This window comes from Saimiri boliviensis, chromosome 2 (genome assembly GCF_048565385.1).
Source record: "Saimiri boliviensis isolate mSaiBol1 chromosome 2, mSaiBol1.pri, whole genome shotgun sequence".
In the NCBI taxonomy this organism is placed as follows: domain Eukaryota; kingdom Metazoa; phylum Chordata; class Mammalia; order Primates; family Cebidae; genus Saimiri; species Saimiri boliviensis.
In genome coordinates this window covers 41763819-41788865 of record NC_133450.1, presented here as the reverse complement: position 1 = coordinate 41788865, position 25047 = coordinate 41763819, and the positions used below count along the sequence as shown (strand labels likewise).

Below are 25047 nucleotides of genomic sequence, written 5' to 3'. Positions count from 1 at the left end.
AGGAAGAGGAGAAGTTAAATTGTATCTGTTTGCAGATGACATGATTGTATATTTAGAAAACCCCATCATCTCAGCCCCAAATCTCTTAAAGGAGAACTGCAAACCTGATCAAGGAGAACTTAAAGAACTACAAAACTGCTCAAGGAAATAAGAGAGGACACAAACAAATGGAAAAACATTCCATGCTCGTGGAGGGGAAGAATCAATATTGTGAAAATGGCCATACTGCCCAAAGTAATTTATAGATTCAATGCTATTCCCATCAAGCTGCTATTGACTTTCTTCACAGAATTAGAAAAAACTACTTTAAATTTCATATGGAACCAAAAAAGAGCCCATATAGCCAAGACAGTCCTAAGCAAAAAGAACAAAGCTGGAGGCATCACACTGTCTGACTTCAAACTATATTATAAGGCTATAGTAACCAAAATAGCATGGTACTGGTATCAAACCAGATCTATAGACCAATGAAACAGAACAGAGACCTCAGAAATAACACCACACATCTACAATCATCTGATCTTTGACAAACCTGACAAAAACAAGCAATGGGGAAAGGATTTCTAATTTAATAAATGGTGTTGGGAAAACTGGCTAGCCATATACAGAAAACTGAAACTGGACCCCTTCCTTACACCTTATACAAAAATATACTCAAATACAAAAATTAACTCAAGATGGATGAATGACTTAAACATAAGACCTAAAAGCATAAAAACCCTAGGAGAAACCCTAGGCAATACCATTCAGGGCAGGCATGGGCAAAGGCTTCATGACTAAAACACCAAAAGCAATGACAACAAAAGCCAAAATTGACAAATAGGATCTAATTAAACTAAATTGCTTCTGTACCGCAAAAGAAACTAGCATCAGAGTAAACAGGTAACCTACAGAATGGGAGAAAATTTTTGCAATCTATCCATCTGACAAAGGGCTAATATCCAAAATCTACAGGAGTTAAACAAATTTATAAGGAAAAAAACAAACAATACTATCAAAAAGTGGGTAAAGGACATGACTGTTTAGGACTAGGTCTATGGGCCAAGGAGGGCAACTAGTAAAATTGGGAGTCACAACCGTATGTTTTGTGAAACGATTGAAGAAACTACAATTGTTAAGTTATAGAAAAAATTTGAGAGGCATAGAGCTGTCTTTAGCTATTTGCAGGATCGATGCTGGCTTTGTCTGTGAGAAAGAATGTCTAAACAGAAGATATGGACAAAGAAGGACTGGACTGCTTGGCAGAGCTGTGAGCTTCCCAGTCATCAGAAGTATTCAAGCAGATGCTGATGGTTGTCAGTCAGGGTGGTATACAGTGAGGTTCTTCATTTGGTGAGTTGTTGGAGGTTCTTGGTCGGGAGGAGAGCACTACTGCTGCAAAGACTGGATGCTGTGATTCTGTACAAGAGGATCCCAGGGAGAAGCAGCAGCAGAGTATGGTAAAGCCAGCACTGTCAGAATGCATGAGGAATCCTGGGCTCTGGTTTCAGCTCTGCTGCAGAATTGCTGGGTATTTTGGGCAAATCTTTTGGCCTCTGACTTTAGTACTCACTCTCTCTCTCTCTCTCTCTCTCTCTCTCTCTCTCTCTCTCTCTCTCTGTGTGTGTGTGTGTGTGTGTGTGTAAAATGAAGGGTTGCGTCAGAGTCCTCCAGGGTTCCTTCTAAATGAACAGCTTTAAGATAATCACTTTCTCAGCCTACGCATTTGATAGTTAGCACAGCCCCAGAACCAGTGAGGCACCTAAACCATAGTGGGGCAAGGGCAGCAGAGCCACATGCTTGTTAGAGCCACCAAGAAGGGACACTACATATGGAATTAACTTTCTCGTGGAATCTTCCAGAGATTTATCTCATTCCATATTGTTATTCAGTGACAGTTTACTGACAGGGTTATTGTACATAAAATAATTTAAAGCAAAATGTAATCTTGGAGGTTATCATTTTTTTTATTCAACTAAAGTAACATATAAATCTATTATGACCAAGGCATCAGGACTATGATGATGAATAATAAGATGGCATCTCTGGCTTCAATAAACTACAGTCTAGAGGGGATAACATCTGGATTAAACTAACAGTGATGCAATGAAATGACCTTAAAAAAGCACTGTGCAAAGGGTACTTTCATCCCTTCTGCCAGATGGGACTTGGATAGGCTTTGTAGAGGGATTGACTTTCCAGAGGGTCCTAACAACATGAGTGGGACTTAACCTGTGGGGAAAGTTTATTCCAGGGACAGGGATTATCGTGAGGAAATGCACCAAAGTTTGGAAGAACTTGATGTGTTTAGAAAAAGTGGGCTAAGCATAAAGTATCTGTGAGGTGTGCTTGGTAACCAAACTGGAAAGATGGTTTGGGGCTGGTTTAGAGGGTCTTGAATGTTATAATATTCTGAGCTTTAAATTTTAGTGGAGAGCCCTAGAAGCTTTCATGTATAACCATACCTGTGGCTCACGTATCTAATTCTATTAGGAGTTAGTAGAATAGATTAGAGTTGTGAGGGATCTGGCAGCGTCCTGCATAAGTGTATATGTGTAAAATAATCAGTGTTCAGCCATGTTCGTGAAATCATCTCTATCTGAACCTCACTATCCTGTAAGGTTATCAAGTAGCTTAGTCCGGCTAAGTCCTCTCTATCAGAAACTCAATTTATATTTCTGAGCAGTTAAAGAGCTGAAAACTTAGACTAGGCTTTTAAAAAAACTAAAAAAAAAAAAAAAATCTAGGGGGAAGGAGAGGAAGACAATCTCAAACTAGAGTCTTTTGTGGAAATTCAGCCTCTGAATGGTAAGGGTCTGACTGAAGCAATGCATGAAGAATGAAATGGTGCATATTTGGGATGTTTCAGAGCACTTTTGAAGAGGGGAGTGAGTGAAGTCTCAGGCTTGATAAGGTTAGGAATCCTGCAGGACATCCTGGTAGAAGATATACGTGCCAGATTAGAGATGTGACGTATTTGGTAGCCCTCAGTGACAGCTAAAGCCATAAGAATGCATAAAATATGTGAAGGAATCCTTGTTAAAGTGGGAACAGTACCATGCTTAGAATCTTGAAGAACATAAAAACTCCACAAGGTGAGCAGAGAGGTGGAACTTTGAGAAAGTGGTTGAAGTGATAGAAGAGAACCCTAAACCAGGAGACTCTGATGATGACTTAGGCATATAGAAAGTAAAGTTGAAGAATAAGGATGTGTGATGTGAGTTTTAGCTCTGCCCAGAGGTTTGGGTCTTCTAATTTCAAAAGGCCATTCTGGAATCTGAGTGAGAGTCCTTAGAAGGAGACAGCTGAGTCATCTACCAAGTAGATGGATGGAAATAGACCTTGAGAAGATCTAGCTTTTCTTGCTCTTACTCATTGCTCACCAAGCAATCTTTTGATCTGTAACTTCATCTTAAGTGAATCCACCCCCAGATACAAGATTGGTTCTAGTTCCCTGTCCAGGAATAATCATTATAGTATAAAAGTTGGCGTTCGGATTTATCACACATCTATGTGAAAGCACATTGACATCTCCAAGGCAAGACACAACCCTTTCCTCAGCACCTCATATCACCCTGGTTATAGTTAGTGTACCAGACCAGAATCTCCTCACGGCCAAGCACTCTTTTTATATCCACTATGCTTCTCTGCCTTTCAGCTTTTGGCTATTTTAGTTAGAATGAACCAGTCCACAGAGACTGAGCATCTCTGTGTGAACTTTAACTCTCTTATATATTTTTTCTTTCTTTTGTTTTCCTTTTCTTTCTTTCCTTCCTTCCTTCCTTCTTTCTTTTCTTTTCTTTCTTTCTTTCTTTCGGACAGAGTCTTGCTCTGTTGCCAGGCGTCAGGCTGGAGTACAGTGGTGTGATCTCGGCTCACTGCAACCTCTGCCTCTCGGGTTCAAGCAATTCTACTGCCTCAGCCTCCCGGGGAGCTGGGACTACAGGTGCACGCCACCATGCCCAGCTAATTTGTGTGTGTGTGTGTATTTAGTAGAGATGGGGTTTCACCATGTTGGCCAGGATGGTCTCAATCTCTTGACTTTGTGATCCGCCCGCCTCGGCCTCCCAAAGTGCTGGGACTACAGGCTTGAGCCGCTGTGCCCGGCCTGTTTTCCATTTTTAAAAAGAAATGGAGTTTGCTATGTTGCCCAGGCTGGAGTGCAGTGGCTATTCACAGGTAAAGATCATAGTGCACTAAAGCCTCCAACTCCTGTGCTCAAAGCAATCCTTCCACCTCAGCCTCCCGAGTAGCTGAGCCTACAGGTGCTCACCACACCACACTGAGCTGATTCTTGTATTCTTAACCAGCAAAGTCCTAGAATAGAATTTAGACTGTGATAGTGTTATTAGATGCAGCAATAAGTGAGGCTCAGCTTAAAGTCATCCTGTATCATTCACTTTTTATAACATTCGAATGATCTTGTTTAACCCATATGAGTAATTTAGCCCCCTGTGATTCCAATCTGGTGAGGATACCTCCGTACCCTTAGGGGATGTTCCCTATGGAGGCACACTTTTCTGGCAGAAGGGATCAGCACATAGCTTGCTATGAAACCCGAGCTTTGTTTTGCAAGACGTAACACGGTGCCTGCAAAGCACAAGAATAAAAGCACCACCTTCTGTGCCTCAAAGTCCCCGTTTTATAGTCCTTGTCTGCCTTGCGAATTAAGAGCTTTCACAACTCCCTCTTGACCTAAATGTGTAAAATGTTTCATGTTGTTTGGGCTGTTCTAACAGTGTTTGTTTGGCCCTTTCTGAATTTATAAGGTCAAATGTAATTAGCCCCAGATATCCACATCCCCACTGGGAATAATTTCAAGGAGCAATACATCTTACATTCTATTTAAAAGCCTCCAACCTCTTTACATCTTTCAAAAATTGTTTACGTCTCTAAATTGGCCTTGATTCTGGAAAGGTAAATGGGGGAAGTTTGAGGGAATAATTGGGCTGAGTCAGGTACTTGTGCTCAAGGTTGGAAATAAAGGACTCTTTTAGATGGACCTGTAATAGCTGTGTTTTAAGCTCAACACTCATGCTTGCCATATGGAGCCAGACCTCTGGCTTTCACAGCTGCAACCCTTTGGCCCCATGTAATCTTCCCTTGATGTGCAGTGATAATCACCAAGTGGAATGCCTGGTACAGATGGCCTCCCATGCTTCAGTGCACAGCCCCTCTGGGTGCAAATGATGTGCAGCAGAGTGATGTGGGCACGCAAGTGGGTGGAAATTTTCTAATGTGTCACAATAATAACAATGCCGAATCCCATTGCTGTTCAGCTTCCTCTAGAACGTCAGCCCACGCGGCAGCCTACTTGGTTCACAGTCTTATGTGAATGCTAGACAATTAGCAGCTGATAATGAAAAATACCATGGGAACCAGTGGGAAAATAATAGCTTTCTCCAAGTATATAATGAAATGAAATTAGCACAGACAGTAAAACAGACAATTTATGGTGTCTTTTTTTGTAATTAAAAAGAACCAGTAAATACTTCCAGTAGAGAAATCTGAAAATCGATTAGAATCCCATCTGTTTTGGAAAACTTTTTTTTTTTTTTAATTTGGTCCCCAGAAATTAACTCTAGAGAAGCTTCCTCTTAGGAAGAGGTTCCTACTAAGGAACTTGAATAAAGGATGCCAATTTTATTTGAATATATGACAGTTTTGTTTGGTGGTTGTTACCTAAATGGTTGTTTGTGGCCTGAGCTTTAGAAAGGGACACTAACACTAGATAATTGGTTTGACTGGTAGGGCTATGCATTTTTGTTCTCACCTGAACTATCTGCAGATTTTGAATGCCCCCAACAAACAAATTCTTAATAAGAGGGCGAACTTATATCTGTGCATAGATAACCTTTGAATGCAAGAAAACGTGTTGTCTGAGAAGTGTGGGATTTAATAGGTGTTTCCATATTCTTATTTCTAGATGTCCCATATGCTACTCAGGCAAGTCCTTGAGCACACAGTTCTACATCTTACTTTGGGGTCAAGAGTTAAAATGGGAAGAGTTTTATAATCATCTTTTAAAAAATATTTGTTTTAGGCTGCAAGAAAATGGTATGTCTTTTTAAGGGTATTGGATTAGTGACAAACAATTCTGTTCAAGTTTTAGTCTCACTGTGTAGGCAGTCTTCTGTGAGTTGAAAAATAAAGTTACAAACAAATAAAATTTTATTTCACTCCAAATGTTTTCCAAATGCATTTATTTTGGAGAGTTGAAGAAAGTCGGATGTCTTTCTTCCAAGATTTTTTTTGCCTGTCTGAAGTAGACTTACCTCTCAATTTCTCTCATTTATAAAAATATTCTCTTTTTATGTGAAAGTTAAATTGCCCCATTGATTCAATAACCAATCCCTCAAAATAATGTGATTGAATATTCTGTGATATTTCAACATAACATGCTTTTATTTGGGCATATGTTCCTAATTATTTCTAGAATTATGTTTGGTATTTCTGTTTTTAAAGATAGGGTCTCACTCTGTTGCCCAGGATGAAGTGCAGTGGTATGATCATGGGTCACTGCAGCCTCAACCTCCTGGGCTCAAGTGATCCCCCTACCGTGGCCTCCTGAGTAGCTGGAACTACAGGTAGGTGCCACCATGCCCAGCTAATTTTTGTATTTTTAGTAGAGAAGTTTCGCCGTGTTACCCAGACTGGTTTTGAACTCCCGGGCTCAAGGATCCTTCTGCCTCAGCCTCACAAAGTGTTGGGATTACAGGCATGAGCCACTGTGCCAGGTCATTAAGTTCAACAATGTTGAAGTGATACAGTGATAGTCATGCTAACTGATTAATTTTTTTTTTTTTTTTTTTTTTGGCAAATGACGTAAATCGTACAAGGCTCCTATATTGCTTAATTAAATTCAGCAACATAAGCATGCCATTGAAAACCCAGCCATCCAGAAATGTTGACTGTGTGTGGCCTTATTAACTGACAAATCACCTTTTGCTGGTTTTCTATTCTCTTCCCCATCTGGGAAGATAAAAGAAAACGGAGAGGTCTGCAGAGAGTGAAGAATAGCTGAAGTGTGCAGAAAAACTCAGGCAAGTGAGGACGCCTCAGAGACTGACTCCATGGATTCTGGGTGCATCTCAGCCGTTTTCATCATTAAATGCTACTTCTGAGCCTATACCTGAGTATTAAGGAAAGGAGAGCAAGTTTGCTGATAATTTTTGGCTTCTGGAAGTGTATGTGTGTATGTTAATGCCAAGAGAGAATGTATTTTAAACATGTAAGGCAGATAGGTGACTTAATTCTCAGATGATGGACATATTTCAGCACACATATTTTATTATATTAAAGATAGCACCCCATGTATACCCCCAAATGTTGTGTTCTCAAGTGTTTTGAAGAATGATTGGTTGCTAGTGACTCCATATGTTGCTATGTTTTATTTTGGAACATGGTAAAATCTCACTTAGGTTTCATTAAGCCACTTTGTTTCCTATTTTTGAAAGGTCTGTTTTTTCTTTCCAAAGAATTTGTTTTAACATGTAGTTAACATATCTTTGTTAGTTATTAAATAGGAAGAACATTTAAGTGGAACCACCCATTTTCCTTAAAAAAATATATATATAATTTCACAGTTTCAGAGATGTTTAGAAAAATGAATATCTATGAATATTATTGTGCTTATAATGCCTAACTAGCTCTAGATTTAGGACACTGGAAAAATAATATGCTGTGAAGTATCAGAGATTTCATTCTTCTCTTCTTTTAGTTCTAGAAGCATCACATAGCAAAAAAGGAATATTAAAGCTCTCAGTGTAACTTGTTCTGTATTAATTTTTAAGTGGCTTATTTAATTTTGTTGATTATATAAACAACTAATATATAAATGAGTCTAATTGTGCAGATATTTTGAATTTGTGTCCTCAGTTGCTCTGTATAGAAGACAGACCCATTGGTGGTCAGTCCTTAAAGGTTGGTAATTTCTTACCGCCCCTTCTTTTTTTTCATTGCAAAGAAAATCTCAACATAAACTGTAGTATCTATGGTTATGCCGGTGAAAGCAAGAGAAATGGTCCAATTTTTTTTTTAATTTCCTCTTTGAAAACTTCAACCTCCATATAATACCCGCTGAGTAGTTCTAGAGGTCTTGAGGGAACCTCTCTGTTGTACCCTGTAGACAAAGCCTTTTGTTCACACCATTTGCTTGCTCTCTCTCTTTGGTTCCCCATGGTGACCTCCTAAATTGTTGATGACACTGAAAGTAGCCAACTGATGTCTTCACTGTCCTGTTGAATTCTGAGGTCTAGGGCCTCACCTCTTACTGCTGCTGAAATGGCCTTTGAAACATCTCGTTTTGCAAAAGCTGCTGATACCTAATGCTATACCTTTTATCATCACTTCCTTATCCTGGGACCAAAGGAGTCAGGGCTTGGGTCAACCTGAGTGGTAGACACATGTGCTGTACCCCGGTCACCTCTACTCTGACCTTGTTCACTGCCTCTCCTGGGAGGCGCTGTGGTCCTTAGGGATGTGGCTTCCTAGATGTGGATGTAGGCATGCTCAAGAAATACCAGAATCCAGACAAAGCCTAGGTTTAAGTCAGGGACTTCTACTGCATGACTGTTTGCAAACATCATAGAATGTTTCAAACTTTTGCTGCTTTCTAAATGGATGAGTGAAATTGAGGTTATTTCATTGGAAGGAGAACTTTCAGGTTAATGGATACTGAAAAATGGGAGGGATCTGTAAATGGCATTTGAGATTTACTTGAGGCTTTTCTCACGTTTTTAATGAGATTCCTCACACTTCCCAAAGTGGTGGCAGAAAGTTTACAATACCTGTGAAATTAAATCTTTACTTTTTAATTGTTTGTAATGTTTTTGCTCAGTTATCTGGTTCTCTCCTTACTATTTTGTTAAATAAATTTTCAGCATGTCTCCACAGTCCTGTTTAATTCTTTCATCGTATTTCTAGTTCTTGTTGTGAGTCAGATGGCTGTAATTGGTTAGCCTTTTTTTTTTAACCCTTTCACCAACCATAGAATGAAATTTACAAACATCTAGTGACTGTGACATGCGGAAGCGTCTCTATTTATGTCAGTATATGCTGTGCCTTCTCCTTGAGCCATTGCTTGAAAATCAACAGATGGGGCTATTCAGTGGCACGCCAGAGATACAGTTAACTTTGAGGAAGTTTTTAGCATGAACTATGTGACCAAACTTCACAGCCGTCTGATTTCCAATTTAGTAATTACTGGAATAATTAGATGAGTTACTCTGCAGATGGCACTTAAGTTTCTTGACATATGTGCCCTTGTCATCTATAGCCGATGATATATATGATACTTTTCTTCACTATAGCATTTGTATATATGGATGTAAAATGCCTTTAAAGCTCCCCTGTCAGAATCTCTAATTTTGTTTAGACTCAAATGCCACCGTGGCTTGTACTGATAGAGCAGTTGGCTTACTTTGTTCAGAGTTACATATTAATTGCTACATTGTGCTGACTACAATTCCCATGACCTATAATATGTAAACTTTATTTTTAATTTTAAACGTTGAATAAATTACAGAATGTTTAAATATGAAGAAAATAACTCTCAAAATCTAAGAAAATTATTACAATTTTAAAAAATATATTTTTTTCTTATTTAATTTCCTTATTAAAATAATATATTTGGAATTTAAAACTTTTTTTGAGATAAAATTCACATGTAAAATTCAGACCCTTTTAATAATGTTTTCAAGGTTTTCTCATGATGTAGCATGTATTAGTACTTAATTTTTTCAGTTGTTACCATAGCAGGATGGTATACAGTACTTAACTGATTTATCAAGGTATGATTAACATATAAAAGCTGTGGGTGTTTAGTGTAGACAACTTCATGTGTTTGGTGATAAGTTTACACCTGTGAAATGATCAAGCCATCATCACTGTCAATGATATAAACTTGTTCATTGCCTCTAAAAGTTTCATACCGTCCTCCCCACTATTTGGGGGATGAAGTCAAGAGTACTTACGGTCTACCCTCTTAGGAACTTTTTTTTTACATATACAATACAGTATTGTCAATCATAGGCCCTATATTGTATAGTAGATCTCCAGATCTTATTTAGTTTGTGTAGCTGAAACTTCATATTTGTTGAACTACAACTCCCCATTTTCTGCTCCAGCTGCTGGCGACTACCATTCTCTCTGCTTCTATGTGTTTGATCATTATAAATGTATTACATATATGAGATCATGTAGTACTGTATTTATCTTTCTCTGTGTGTATTTTACTTAGCATAGTGTTCTTCAGGTTCATTCATGTTGTCACAAATGGCAGGATTTACTTCTTAAAGGCTGAATAATATTTTGTCATATGTATATGCCACATTTTCTTTATCCACTTATCCATTGATGGATAAATAGGTTGATTCCATATCTTGGCTCTTGTGAATAATACTTCAATGAACATGGGAGTGCAGATACCTTTTTGAGATCAAGATTTCAATTCCTTTACAAATGTATGTACAAGTGAGATTGCTGGATAAAGTGGTAATTCCACTATTAATTTTTTAAGGAATATCCATCTTGGTTTTCATAATGTCTGTACCAATTTACATTCCGATCAGCAGTGTAAAAGGGTTCCCTTTTCTTCATATTCTCCCCAACACTTGTTCCTCTCCCTTTTTCTGTTCCTCGCCCTCTACCTCTTCCTCTTCCTCTTCCTCTTGTTCTTTCTCTTTCTTTCATAATAGTCATTCTAACAGGTGGGAGGTGATATCTCACTGTGGTTTTGATTTGCATTTTCCTGATGACTAGTGATGTTGAGTACTTGTTGCTCATTTACATGCCTTCTTTGGAGAAATATTTTTTTAGGTCCTTTGCCCATTTATTAATTGGGTTATTTAATACGTTTGCTGTTGAGTTTTAGAAGGTCCTTATATATATTTAATATTAATCTCTTAACAGATATATGGTCTGAAAATATTTTTTTCTCATTCCATAGATTACTTTTTTATTTGTTTATTTGTTTGTTTGTTTGTTTTTGCTGTGCAGAAACTTTTTAGCTTGATGTAATCCCATTTGTTTATTTTTGCTTTTGTTGTCTGTGCTTTTGGTGGCATATCTAAGAATTCGTTTGCCTAGTTCAATATTTGGAAGCTTTTAAAACTAAATTTTCTTCTAAAAGTTTTATTGTTTCAGGTCTTATGTTTAAATCTTTAATCCATTTCAAGTTGATTTTTGTATATGTTATGAGATAAGGGTCCAATTTCATTGTTTTGCATGTGGATATCCAGTTTTACTGAACCATTTGTAGGAAAGACTGTTCTTTCCCAATTGTGTACTGTTGACACCCTCGTCAAAGATCAGTTGACCACATTTGTATCTTTTTATCTCTGGGCTCTTTATTCTGTTCCATTGGCCTATCTCTCTGTTTTTATGTGAGTGCCATGCTGTTTTGATTACTATAGCTTTGCAATATGTTTTGTAGTCAGGGAGTGTGCTGCCTCTAGCTTTGTTTTTCTTGCTCAGTATTGCTTTGGCTATTAAGAGTTTTTTATGATTTCAAATGAGTTTTAGGATTTTTTTTTCTATTGTTTTAAAACATGCTATTGGAATTTTGACAGGGATTGTATTAAATCTATAGATTGCTTTAGAAGTATAGACATTTTAGCAGTATTTATTATTCCAATTCATTATCATGGGATGTCTTTCCATTTATTTGTATCTTTTAACATTTCTTTCATCAACGTTTGTAGTTTTCAACATATAAATCTTTCACCTCCTTGATTAAGTTTATTCCTAAGTATTGTTTTTGATATCATAAGTGCAATTATTTTCTCATTACTTGTTTGTATAGGTCATTGTTAGTGTATAGAAGCACAATTGATTTTTATGTTAATTTTAAATCCCACAGCACTACTGAATTCTCCGATTAGTTTTAACAATTTTTTTTTTTAGAGTCTTTAGGGTTTTCTACATATAAGCTCATGGCATCTGCATACAGAAATGGTTTTACTGCTTTCATTCTCATTTGGATGCCTTTTATTTCTTTTTCTTGCCTAATCTCTCTGGCTAGGACTTTCAGGACTATATTGGAGAGCACTTTTGGAGACAGAAGTATGGGCATCCTTGTCTTATTTTGGGTCTTAGAGGGAAGCTTTCCACTTTTCTTTGTTGAAATTATGTTACCTGCAGGCTTTGCTTAAATGGCCTTTATTTTGTTGAAGTAAATTCCTTCTGTACTTATTGAGAGTTTTTTAATATCATGAGACAATGTTGAATTTTGTCAAATGCTTTTTCTGCATCTATTGAGATGATTATGTGATTTTTATTGTTCATTATGTTGATGGGGCATATTTCATTGATTGATTTGTGTATGTGAAACCATCCTTGCATCCCAGGGATAAATCTCACTTGGTCTTGATGTATGAGCCTTTATGTCTTCCCCAATACTTTGTGCAACTGATGTCATATTTTGCTTCTTGCTATGTTATGTTTCTATGAACAAATTTCTGTGGTTGTATTTATTCTTACTATCTTTTCTTTTAATTTGCATTCTGGTGTTAAATGAGATTTATGCACTGCCATCACAGTAGCACAGTATTCTGTGTTTATCTTTATATTTACCTTTAGTAGTTAGTTTTATATTTTTCTATGCTTTTGTGTTCCTTAGGATCTTTTCATTTCCATTTGTAGAATTCCCTCGAGCACCTCTTGTAAGGCAGGTCTGATGGTGATGTACTACATTAGTTTTTGCATAGGATTGCCTTCTTCATTCAGGCTCTTTTTTGCTAACATAAGAATTTTAAAGTAGTTTTTTCTAATCGTGTGAAGAATGTCACTGGTAGTTTGATAGAAATAGCATAGAACCCATAAATTGCTTTGGGCAGTATGGCCATTTAAAAAATATTGCTTCTTCCTACCCATGAGCATGGACTGTTTTCCTGTTGGTGTCATCTCTAATTTCTTTGAGCAGTGTTTTGTAGTTTTCATTGTAGAGATCCTTCACTTTCCTGGTTAGCTGTATTTTGAGGTATTTTATTCTTTTTGTGACTATTGTGAATGGTATTGTGTTCTTGATTGGTTCTCAGCCTGGATGTTATTAGTGTATAGGAATGCCAGTGATTTTCATACATTTATTTTGTATCCTGAAACTTTGCTAAAGTTATTTATCAGATCAAGGAGCTTTTGGGAAGAGACTATGGGGTTTTCTAGGTATAGAATAATATCGTCTACAAACATAGATAGTTTGACTTCCTCTCTTCCTATTTGAATACTCTTTTTCTCTTACCTGATTGCTCTGGCCATGACTTCCAATACTATGTTGAATAGGAATGATGAGAGAGGCCATCCTTGTCTTGTGCTGTTTTTCAAGGGGAATGCTTCCAGCTTTTGCCCATTCAGTATGATGTTGGAACAGAGCTGGGAGGCATCATATTTCTTGAATTCAAAATACCCTACAAGGCTACAGTAACCAAAACAGCATGGTATTAGTACAGAAACAGATACATAGACCAGTGGAACAAAATAGAGAGCCCAGAAGTAATGCCACACACCTACAATCGTCTGATATTTGACAAAGTCAACAAAAACAAATGATGAGGAAAAGACTGCCTATTCAATAAATGGTGCTGGGATAACTGGCTAGCCATATGTGGAAAATTAAAACTGGGCACCTTTCTTATACCATATACAAAAAATTAACTCAAAATGGATCAAACATTTAAATGTAAAACCTAAAACTATAAAAACCCTGGAAGATAACTTAGGACATACCATTCTAGACATCAATCCTGGCAAAGATTTTATGACAAAGATGCCAAAAGCAATTGCAACAATGACAAAAACTGACACATGAGACCTAATTAAAATGAAAGAACTTCTGCACATCAACAGAGTAAACTAACAACCTACAGAATGGGAGAAACTATTTACAAAATATGCATCCATCAAAGGTCTAATATTAAGAATCTATAAGAAACTTCAATTTACAAGCAAAAATGAGCAACCTCATTAAAGAGTGGGAAAAGGACATGAACAGACACTTTTCAAAAGACATACATGGGCCAACAAGTATGTGAAGAAATGCTCAATGTCACCAATCATTATATAAATGCAAATCAAAACCACAAGTTGACACTATCTTACACTAGTCACAATGAATATTATTAAAAAGTCAAAAAATAACAGACTGGTAATGTTGTGGAGAAAAGAGAACACTTATACACTGCTGGTGGGAATGTAAATTAGTTTAGCTATTGTGGAAAGCAGGATAGTGATTTCTGAAATAATTTAAAACAGAATTACCATTCAACCCACCATTCCCATTAGTGATTATATAGCCAAAGGAATAGAAATTATTCTATCATAAAGACACCTGCATGTGTATGTTCACTGCAGTACCATTCACAATAGCAAAGTCATGGAATCAACCTAAAAGCCCATCAATGGTAGACTTGATAAAGAAAATGTGGTACATGTATACTGTGGAATAAAACAGAGCCATAAAAAAGAATGAGATTATGTCCTTTGCAACAACATGGATGGAGCTGCAGACCATTATCCTAAGTGAACTAACAGAACAGAAAACTAAATACCACATATTCTCACTTATAAGTGGGAGCTAAACATTGAGAACATATGGACACAAAGAAGGGAACAACAGACACCAGGGCCTACTTAAGGACAGAGAATGGGAGGAGGGTGAGATTTGAAAAACTGCTTATTGGATACTATGCTTATTATCTGGGTGATAAATAATCTATACACCAAACCCCTGTGACATCCAATTTACCTATATAACAAACCTGCTTATATAGCCCTAAACTTAAAAGTTAAAAGCAGTCTTGCCAGGTAAATAGTTTTGTTTTGCAGTTTTTTTCCCCAGTACTTACATCATCCTATTGTCTTCTGTCCTGCAAGATTTCTGCTGGGAAATTAATTGATAGTCTGTTTGGGGGTCCTTTGAATGTGACATGTGTCTTTTCTCTCAATTCTTTCAAAATTCTTTCTTTCTCTTTGACTTTTGGCAATTTAATTCGAATGTGACTCAGTTTAGATTTTTTTTGCGTGCAATCTATTTAGGGAGTTTTGGGATTCGTGAATCTGGATGTCTATGTTCCTCCCAGTATTTAGGAAGTTTTGGTGATTATTTTCTTAAGTATGCTTTTGCCCTTTTCTGTATTTGCCTTCTTGGACTTTCATAATGCATATATTGGTTCACCTGACAGTGTCTCATGAGTCTTACAGACTTTCTTTACTCTTTTCATTCTTTTCTTTCTGTTTTTCTGACTGTATAATTTCAAATGACTTGTCTTTGAGTTCACTCATTGTTTATTCTTCTTGATTACGTTGAAGCTCTCTCTTCAGACATTGTATCTTCAATTCCAGTGTTTGCTTCTTTCTTGTGGCTTCTATTTCTTAATTGTACTTTTCATTTTGATCACGTATTGTTTTCCTGATGTCATCAGTTTATTTGTTTTTCTGGTGACTCACTGAGCATTTTAAAGATGGTTATTTTGATGTATTTGTCAAGCAGTTTATGTATCTCCATTTCCTTAGTGTCAGTTTCTAGAGCTGCATTAGGTTTCCTGGAAGACGCTAAACTTAATAAATATTGTGTAAGTTCTGAGTGCCCCACCAACCAGTTGTTCCTCCATTTCTCTTCCTCTCCTTACACCTTCCTATTCCTTGAGACACAACAATGTTAAAATTAGGCCAATTAACAACCCTCCAATGGCCTCTAAGTGTTCAAGTGGAAGGAAGAGTCTCTCACTTTAAATCAAAAGCTGAAAATTATTATAGGTCATGAGCAAGACATGTCCAAAGCCAAGATAAGCCAAAAGCTAGATCTCTTATACCAAATAGTTAGCCAAATGGTGGAAGCAAAGGAAAAGTCCTTGAAGAAAATGAAAATTGCTACTCTAGTGAGCTCACAAATGATAAGAAAGCAAAACAGCCTTATTGCTGATTTGGTGAAGGTTTTGGTGGTCTGGATAGAAAATCAAACCAGCTACTGCATTTCCTTAAGGCAATGCATCCAGAGTAAAACCTTAACTTTCTTTGATTCTATGAAGGTTGAGAGAGGTCAGGAAGCTGCAGAAGAAAAGCTTGAAGCCAGAAGAAGTTGATTCATGAAGTTCAAGGAAAAAAGCTGTCTTTGTTACATAAAAGTGCAAAGTGAAGCAGCAAGTACTGATGTAGCAGCAGCAAGTTATACAGATGGTCTATCTAAGGTCAGATTTTCAATGTAGACCAAACAGTCTTCTATTGGAAGAAGATGCCATCTAGAATTTTCATAACTAGAGAGGAGCGTCAATCCTTAGCTTCAAAGTTTCAAAGAACAAGCTGACCCTCTTGGTAAGGGCTAATGTAGCTGGTGACTTTAAGTTGAAGCCAATGCTCGTTAACCATTCCAAAAATTCCAGAACCCTTAAGAATCATGCTCAGTGTAGTCTGCCTGTGCTTTAGAAATGGAACTACAAAGCCTGGATGACAGTGCAGCTGTTTATAGAATGGTTTACTGAATATTGTAAGCCTGCTGTTGAGACCTACTGCTCAGAAAAAGAAGACTCCTTTCCAAAATATTATTGCTCACTGACAGTGCAACTGGTCATGCAAGAGCCCTGATGGAGATGTACAAAGAGATAAATGTTGTTTACATGCCTGCTACCACAACATCCACGTTGGAGTAAGTTCAACTTTCAAGTTCTTTAGTAAATAAGTTTTGTAAGGCTACAGTTTCCACAGATAGTGATTCCTCTCACTTATATGGCCAAAGAAAATTGAAAACATTTGGAAAGGTTTACCACTCTAGATGGTATTAAGGACATTTATGATTCATGGGAGATCAAAATATCAATATTAACAGGAATTTGGAAGAAGTTCATTCCAACCCTCTTGGATGACTTTCTAGTGCTCAAGATTTCAGTTGACGAAGTAACTGCAAATGTGATGGAAATAGCCAGCAAACTAGAATTAGAAGTGCAGCCTAAAGACATGACTGGATTGCTGCAATCTCATGCTCAAACTTGAACAGATGAAAAGTCGCCTTCTTATAGATGAGCAAAGAAAGTGGTTTCTTGAAATAAAATCTACTCCAGGTGAAGATGCTATAAACATTGTTGAAATGACAACAAAGGATTTAGGATGTTGCATAAACTTAGTTGCTATAGCAGTGGAAAAGTTTGAGAGGACTTTGAAAAGTTCTGCTGTGGATAAAATGCTCTCAAACAGCATCATATGCTACAGAGAAATCTTTCATGAAAGGTAAAGTCAATCAATGAGGCAAATCTCACTGTTGTCTTATTTTAAGATAACAACCACCCTAACCTTCAGCAGCCACCCACCCTGATCATTCAACAGCCATTGACATTGAGACAAACCACTGTACACAAAAAGATGATGTTTCATTGAGGGATCAGTGAATTTTAGAAATAAAGTATTTTTAATTAAGTTATATACATGATTTTTAAAGACATCCTGCTATTGTGTATTTAATACACTACAGTGTAGTGTAAATATAACTTTTATGTGCACTGGGAAGCAAAAAAAAATTGTGTGTCTTGCTTTATTGTGATATTTGCTTTATTGTGATGGTCTGGAGCTAAATCTGTGCCATATCCAAGGTATGACTGCGTTTTCAGTTCTCTTGGGTGCATACCTAGGAGTGGAATTGCTGAATTATATTTGGAATTTTAAGCATGTCTAAACAGGGCAGTTTTTGTGCAACCCTGATTTGGCAATCCTGTATAAGTCTTGTGTTGCTGCCGCCTTCTGAGTCATTTTTATGACACTCTACTTATTTAGAAAGCACGTAATCTAATCTACAGTTTAACATAGCTATGGCTAGCAGTCCTTCATGTACCTCTTTAGACTTCCCACTAAGTACTCATAAGCACAGAAAAAGATTAAATTGACATTAACAGATTCTGGAAGAAACATGAACTCTTTTGAGATAACCAAACTTGCCTTTATCTAACTGAACTAAACTTTTTCTCTCCTTAGCTAGACTTGAACTTATTTCTAATGTTCCCCACCCGTCACCCCTGCCCCAGCCTGAAAGGATGGAAAAAGACCATATCTTCACTGTTTGTCTATGACTTAGATATTAAAAGGTCATAATAGTGCTTATGGCAGAGTGGTTATGAGCATATTTTAACTTCTTTAATTTAATGAATAGGTGTAGGGAATGTTTAAGATCTGTCAGATTGTAGAGGAAAAAAATTGAGAAAAATGAAAGTTTGTAGCTGAATAAATAGTAACATTGTTTAATACAGAGCAAGAGCAGTTGAAATAGAAGAAATTATCAAAGATGCAATCAAAGAAAACTCTCCTAAGCTTGAAAAAAACTGTGGATATGTGACGAAATCTGTCTTCCAGGAAAAATGAGCAAAAGAGACTAATAGAAAGATACATTCTGGTAAAATTTTTGTGTTATAAAGGAAAAAGTTCTAGGAGCATACAGACTGAAAAATTCCGTTGCCCATACAGTAACAAAAAGTAAGCTGTAGCACCACACTTATTTATGGAGCAATGTCTATATAATTCCATGAAAAAAAAAATTGGGACTTACCTAAACATTTTTTACCCATCCATAGTTAAGCCATTGCTACAAGAATTGTTATTAACAAAAATGTTTCTTCTCCAAAAAAGCAGTTATTTTGAGTAACATAAGGGCCATTTTCTAGACTTTTTCTTGTGTCTCTGGAGATTATATAGAATAATCTCTTCATATTACCTTCAATCTGGGAATGTTTTTATGTTAAATTTATTAATATAAGCATATACAGTAGTATCTCAGTTACGACAAAAAGTAGTTAAGAAAAAATTATTTACCAAGCTAAAATCTTAACAGTGACGGGTGTTAAGATTGACCATTATCATCATTTAAATATTTTCTAATATTTTCCAAACATTCTACTGTACACATGATTTATTTTTCTTTACTTTCTTTAAAAATAATTAAAACTTTCTAATCAGTAAAAATATTTATAAGCCAAAATAGTGAAGTCTTTACAATTTTATATTTGCCAAGTAGCTGTGACTGAAAGGAAGCACACAAAATCTTAGTAGTGTTGTTTTGTCTTTTTCCATATTTTGCAGATTTTATGTAGTGAGTTTCATACTGCTTTTATGATGGAAAAAGATACTTTATTTAAAAATAAACAGTTTCATTAATTAATGACATTATGAATGCAAATGTTTCTGCTTATATATGAATGTTCTTTTTCCTAAGACCTTTCTTAACATAGATCATATCCCATGTTGGGAGTTTTACTGACCCCTTGAGATATATCTTTCCAAGAGTTTTCGCTGATAGGCACATTTGCCAACGTGTTGTAACATAGAAGAGTTCCAATATTTATTCAGGCAACAAATTATCTATTGAATTTTTTTTTTTTTTTCCAAATGAGTAGGTCTTTTATTGCATCATTGAAGTATCACAAGTAAGTCTTAGGTATGATAGGCATCTTGTTTCTGTAGCTGGACAACTCTAAGGTCTTACTCGTCAGCCTGCTGAACAGTTCCTTTTTCAGAGACATAGATACCATCCAAAAATTTCCGGATATCCTTGTTTTTAACTAGCTTGCTGAATCAAAGCCGCTGAATTTGAAACAAGCTCAATGTCATTTCCTTCAAGGATTAATTCATCTTTCTGGGCTTGAGATACTGAACAAGCAACACCTGGTCTCATTCGAACCCTGCGGATGTATTTTTCACCCAAGAAATTTCGGATTTCAACAAGAGACCCATTCTCCTGGATAACGACGTTGATGGGGAAGTGAGCATACACAGACCTCATCTTGTAACGGAAGCCCGGCGTAACACCCTTGATCATGTTCTGTACATGACTACAAATAGTCCGAACAGTAGCCAGTTCCTTTCGGTTACCCCACCATTTGTCAACCCGGAGCCTCTTTTTTTTCTTTCCAAGAAGACTGAGTTCTACATTGATGTGATTGAAGTCCCTCCGCAGGGTTCCTCTGGGGCCCTTCACGATAACTGTGCGTCCCTTCAGAGTAATGTCGACATTTTCTGGAATGTCGACAGTCTGATTGCTGAGAATGGTCTTCATTCTCGCAGTAAACGCAGCAAAGAAGGAACGTCTTTCCTCATCACGTACTTGTATATCTATCTATTGAATATTTACCGTATGCTAGCTGCTGAGAGTACAATGAGTAACTCAGACATACTTCCTGTTGTTGTGAGTTTAAAATTTAACATTTGAAATTGGTTCAAGAAGCTGTCAAGGGTTCAGTAGGTGGCAATACACTGTGGAAGTATCCAGCCTTGTCTAGTAGAACAGGAAACGTTTTCAAAGGAAGCACGGTGTCAGAGTAGCCAGAGGAGGAATTGTCCCAGGGAGTTAAAATATGCCATGATCTGGAGGTATGACCTGCGTTTAGGGAACCAGAAATAGGTGAACACAGTGACAAGAAAGAGTTTGGTGTTGGGGATTAATGAGTGATAAAGGCTGGAATCAGTATCCAGGTCATGAAGGGCCTTATACACTGAGTTAGGGAATTCGGATTTTCCTTTGGGTAATGGGAAGCCATTGGATGGTGTATTTGTTTCCTAGGGTTACTGCAACAAATTACCACAAACTTGGTGGCTTCAGACAACAGAAATCTACTGTCACAGTTTTGGAGGCCAGTAGTTCAAAATCAGGGGGTTGGCAGGTTGGTTCCCTGGAGGCTCCGAGGGAGAAACTGTTCCATGCCTGTCTTTTAGCTCCTGGTGACTGCTGGCCACCCTTCACACCCTTAACTCGAGGTTGCAAAACTCGAATCTCTGTCTTGGGCTTTCATCTCTCAGTGCCTTCTTTTTTTGCTCATAAGGGCACTCATCATTGAATTTACATACCACCCTAATCTGGGATGAACTCGTTTCAAAATCCTTACCCTAATTACCCCTTCAAAGACCTTTATTCCAAATAGGATCATCTTCTGAGACTTGTGGTGAACGTATGTCCTTGAGGCCACAGTTCAACCTGCTACAGAAAGCTTTAGAAGGGCAACTGAACAAACTTACAAATGAAGTGACTTACACATTTCGAAAGGATTGTTCTGGCTACTGTGTGAGAACGGACCTCAGAGGGGGCAAGACTAGAAACAGGGAGGTCAGTGGTAAATACCAGTGACTTTAGAGGTAAGAAAGTAGAGATGAGGCTGGGCGTGGTGGCTCACACCTGTAATCCTAACACTTTGGGAGGCTGAGGCGGGTGGATCACTTGAGGTCAGGAGTTCAAGACCAGCCTGGGCAACATACCAAAACCCTATTTCTACTAAAAATACAAAAATTAGCTGGGCGTAGTGGCATATGCCTGAAATCCCAGCTACTTAAGAGGCTGAGGCATGAGAATCGCTTAAACCTGGGAGGCAGAGGTTGCAGTGAGCTGAGATGGCGCCACTGCACTCTAGCCTGAGTGCCAGAGTAAGACTCTGTTTCAGAAAAAAACAAATGGTGATGAGTGTAGAAAATACTTTTAAGTGGTTGATTGTGGAAAGAAGATGATAAAGGGGTGTGGTTGTGGAGCATGTGGTGGTAAGGAAGGAATTTTGAAGGATGGGAGACACTTGGTGCATTTTTCATGCAAATGAGGAAGATGCTGCATCCACAAGGGAAGGTGACTGACAGTACAGGAGTGACAGGCTAAAAGCTAGAGAGGAGAGGCGGATGGGATCCAGAGCTCCCATTGAGTACAAAGCAGCTGATCCATCCCATAGTTCACCATTTCTAGATATTTTAGTAGCCCTGGGAAGTTGGTTAGTGATGTTGAGAAAGATGGTTTACTCCTGTTTAAGGACTCTGTCAAGTGCCACACCGATTACTTTCCATGTGTTACCTCTTTTTATCTTTGATGTGGCTGTATTTATTTTCTCATTTTACAGTTTAGCAAACTGGAGCACAAAGAGGTTAAATAATTTGTTGAAGGTCACACAGATAGTAAGTGGTAGTGTCATTTCAACCCAGCACTGTGACTGCTGATCCCTTGCCTATAACTACTACTACCGGGTACTGCTTCTGAAGGGAGAGGGCATAGTCAGTGTGCATGTAATTAATTTTTCATGGTATGTGTTGGTTTTGATAGCGGACACTGCTATTATTTCACAAGATATAAAGCTGTTATCTTGCCTGCTATTTTTGTTTCGTTAGTTCTTATATTGGCTTGCCACTAGGTTTGATTCAGTAAGGTGGTATCACATATTTCTTTATCTTTTCAAGGTATTAGGATTGGTTTTATTCATCTTTTCTCTATTTATCTGGATAGTAGGTTTAGGTGAGTATTATCCCTTCATATTATTAAGGCTTTGTGTTATTAAATCGTGTATTAAACCTGTCCAGTGATTAAAGGTGCTCTAAGGAGATTCCTTTTCATAAGCATTCACATATACCCAGTTCCCTTGAGTGATTCTTAATGACATTTGTTCTGTAATCTAACTCTGCTATACAAGTTAATTTCTGGATGTCTTTACTGAATGTTATTTTAGCTCATATGTTACTTCCTTAGAGGATTCTTCCCTAACCTCTGAACTAGCTCTGGTCTCCCTGTTATATATACTCATAGCTGAAAGCAATGGCTAGGACTCTTTGAGGCATACTGGGTATTACCTAGGCCAGTTAAAGGGCTGAGTTTTTTGACACTGTTGATGATGAGGAGGAGAAGAAGGAGATGAAGGAAGAAATGGAATTTCATCTTCCAAAATTCTAAAATATTAGTAGTAAAAACTATAATTTGTATTTCTTGTATGGATGGCATGAATTAGTAATTTTCTTATTGCTGTTGATAACCATGATCAAATTGTTACACAGCTGGATATGCAAAAATGTATCCAGGAAGTGACTTTCCCTCCAATCGCTAATATTGATGGAAATATCCATCTGAAAATTTGTCTCAAGTGATGATTGTGTAAGCTTTAGGCAGCTGTATTTTTGGAGATTTGCATCAAATATGCAAAATAAATCCATTTGATTGAACTCTTTTTTGTGGTTTGTGTGTCTGAAGTTGAATACTGGGCTGAGGATATGAGCAAGAAAAGTTGTGCTCCACATAGAAGAAACTGCACATTCGAAGGCAGAGAGTTCTCTCATCTGAGGGGCCAGCATAGCAGGACGTACTGGTGAACGGTCCTTTTCTTCCCCTGTACACAGTCTTGGGGGATGTCAGCCAGAGTCAGGACTTGTAGAGTATTTGTCATTTCTCATTAATAAAAGTAAAGATTCTGAGTAGCATTGATCATAATTTGTTAGAACCGAAACTAAGGTCACTCTAATTGTGATATTTTTTTTTCCCTTTGTGTTCTTTCACCAGTCACGCCTGAAGCCATTGGCTTTTTGTCTGCTGTTGGGGTCTTTATTGTTCTTCTGGCCGTCCTATTCCTCTTCATCAACAAGAAGCTGTGTTTTGAAACAATAGGAGGCCTTCCTTTCCTGGAACATCGAGGGAAAAGAAAACACTCTAAAGACAAGACTGGGACCCACAAGGGGCTGGGTAAGCGTGAACACTTCAAATTCTCCTGGGCTTGGCAGCTTGCTGTGGTCTGGGTCAGGGTGGACGTGATGAATGGACTTTACTAAAGAATATGTTATCTTTATGAAAGTAATGTTCTCCTCCTCCGAGGAGGAGCAGATGGGAAGAGGCTCTGGCCATCACTTCCCATCTTCTTAGCTCTTTAGAAGTCTCTGTTGAGTTTTCCTGTAAGGAATGCTTGAAGAAAAACAATGTGTTCTGTTTGACAAGAACTTTGATGTGTTTTAGTCTCATGATGTTGGAACGATGTGGACATTTCACTTGTTAGCTGTTTTTGAGATTTTTCAGTGCTCAGGACCATGTCCCACCTTGCATGGCAATGTTCCCTTTCCCAAGGGAGGTTTTTATTCTTTAAGCTCACTGAGTATACTATGTTGTTTACTCAAACTGAACTACCTTCAGTTTGATGGGGGAAAATAATACACTTAAAGAAATAATTGATTTCCTGCTCTTAAAGGACATATTCTATTTTCAACTGCTGAAGCTTAGAACTTTGTGATACAGGATGTTCTCACAGAAGGATGGTTATCCCACAGGGCGTTTAAAGAGAGTACTCTTATCTTACAGATAATAACTTTGCTCTTTTTTTAGCAATCTGATTATTTCTCTCCTTTTCCATACCTCACAAGGTATGGGGCATGATATAACTGGTCAAGGAGCAACCTTACATTTTCTTTTTTGAGTGAAGCAAAAGTCTTGAGGAGAGTACCCTCCAGGAATCCTGTGGTCTTGGTGTGTTATAAGTATGCCTGGACCAAGGAGGATATTTGGCTTATTGATATGGCAGCCTTTGTAGCCATAGATCAGCTTTTTTTTTGCCGTGTTATAAGGAAGGGTATAATGTAGGAATAAAGGCATGTGATATATTGCTTATAACAAATTATCCCAAAACTTAGTAGCTTAAAACAACACAAATTCATTATCTCACAGTTTTTGAAGTTCAGAAATTGAGAAGTGGCTTAACTGGATGGTTCTAGACCAGGGTCTGTTGTAAGGCTGCAGTTAGAATGTCTAACATCTGAAGGCTTCAGTTAGAATGTCATCTGAAGGCTGGACTGTGGCTGGTGGGGTCACCCTTAGGATGGCAAATGACCTCAGATCCTATCCATGTGGAACCCTCCACAAGGCTACTTGAGTGCTTTATGATGTGGCAGCTGGCTTTCCCTGGAGTAAGAGATCCATGAGAAAGCAAAGAGGAGTCACTGTTCTTTTTATGCCCTAGTCTGGGAAGTCTTACGATGCCACTTTTATCACATTCTGTTTATTCATTGAGCACAGCTCAGGCTCAAAGTTGGGACATTCAGTTCTACTTTTTGAGGAGGAGTATCAAAGAAAGAGTGTGCAGACATATTTTTAAATCCCTATGGGAGATAATAATAATAAGAGAGGTGTAAATTGCAGATTTGGCAATTGCTCTGGCATTCCTGCTGCTGCAGTGGCCCCATTTTTTGAACTTCCCATGGGACATATGACTTATTCTGAAAATAGAATGGAATATTTAAAATAGAGCTTGCCATGCAAAAGCTGGGACTTATGAATGGTTTAGATGCTACTGTCCCAGCTGCGACATAAGTGAATGAGATGAACAG

The 25047-nt window shown here is 37.6% G+C and overlaps 1 protein-coding gene and 1 pseudogene across 3 annotated transcripts in view; one reads left to right on the top strand and one right to left on the bottom strand.

Annotated features, from left to right (window-relative positions):
- Nucleotides 1-25047, top strand: part of SYT16 (synaptotagmin 16) — a 284745-nt gene that overhangs the window by 126819 nt on the left and 132879 nt on the right. For 2 of the 3 annotated variants that reach the window (XM_003924412.3, XM_074393151.1), the window contains exon 1: nt 23332-23419. Coding sequence is in view for 1 of the 3 variants with exons in the window: in XM_074393152.1 (XP_074249253.1) it covers nt 23240-23419 (180 nt within the window). In the remaining 2 variants the exon portion in view is untranslated. Of the gene's footprint in view, nt 1-23239; nt 23420-25047 lie in introns of those variants that run through there. The other variant, XM_074393152.1, reaches the window with a different exon arrangement.
- LOC101046593 (large ribosomal subunit protein uL6 pseudogene) lies at nt 19399-20050 on the bottom strand (annotated as a pseudogene).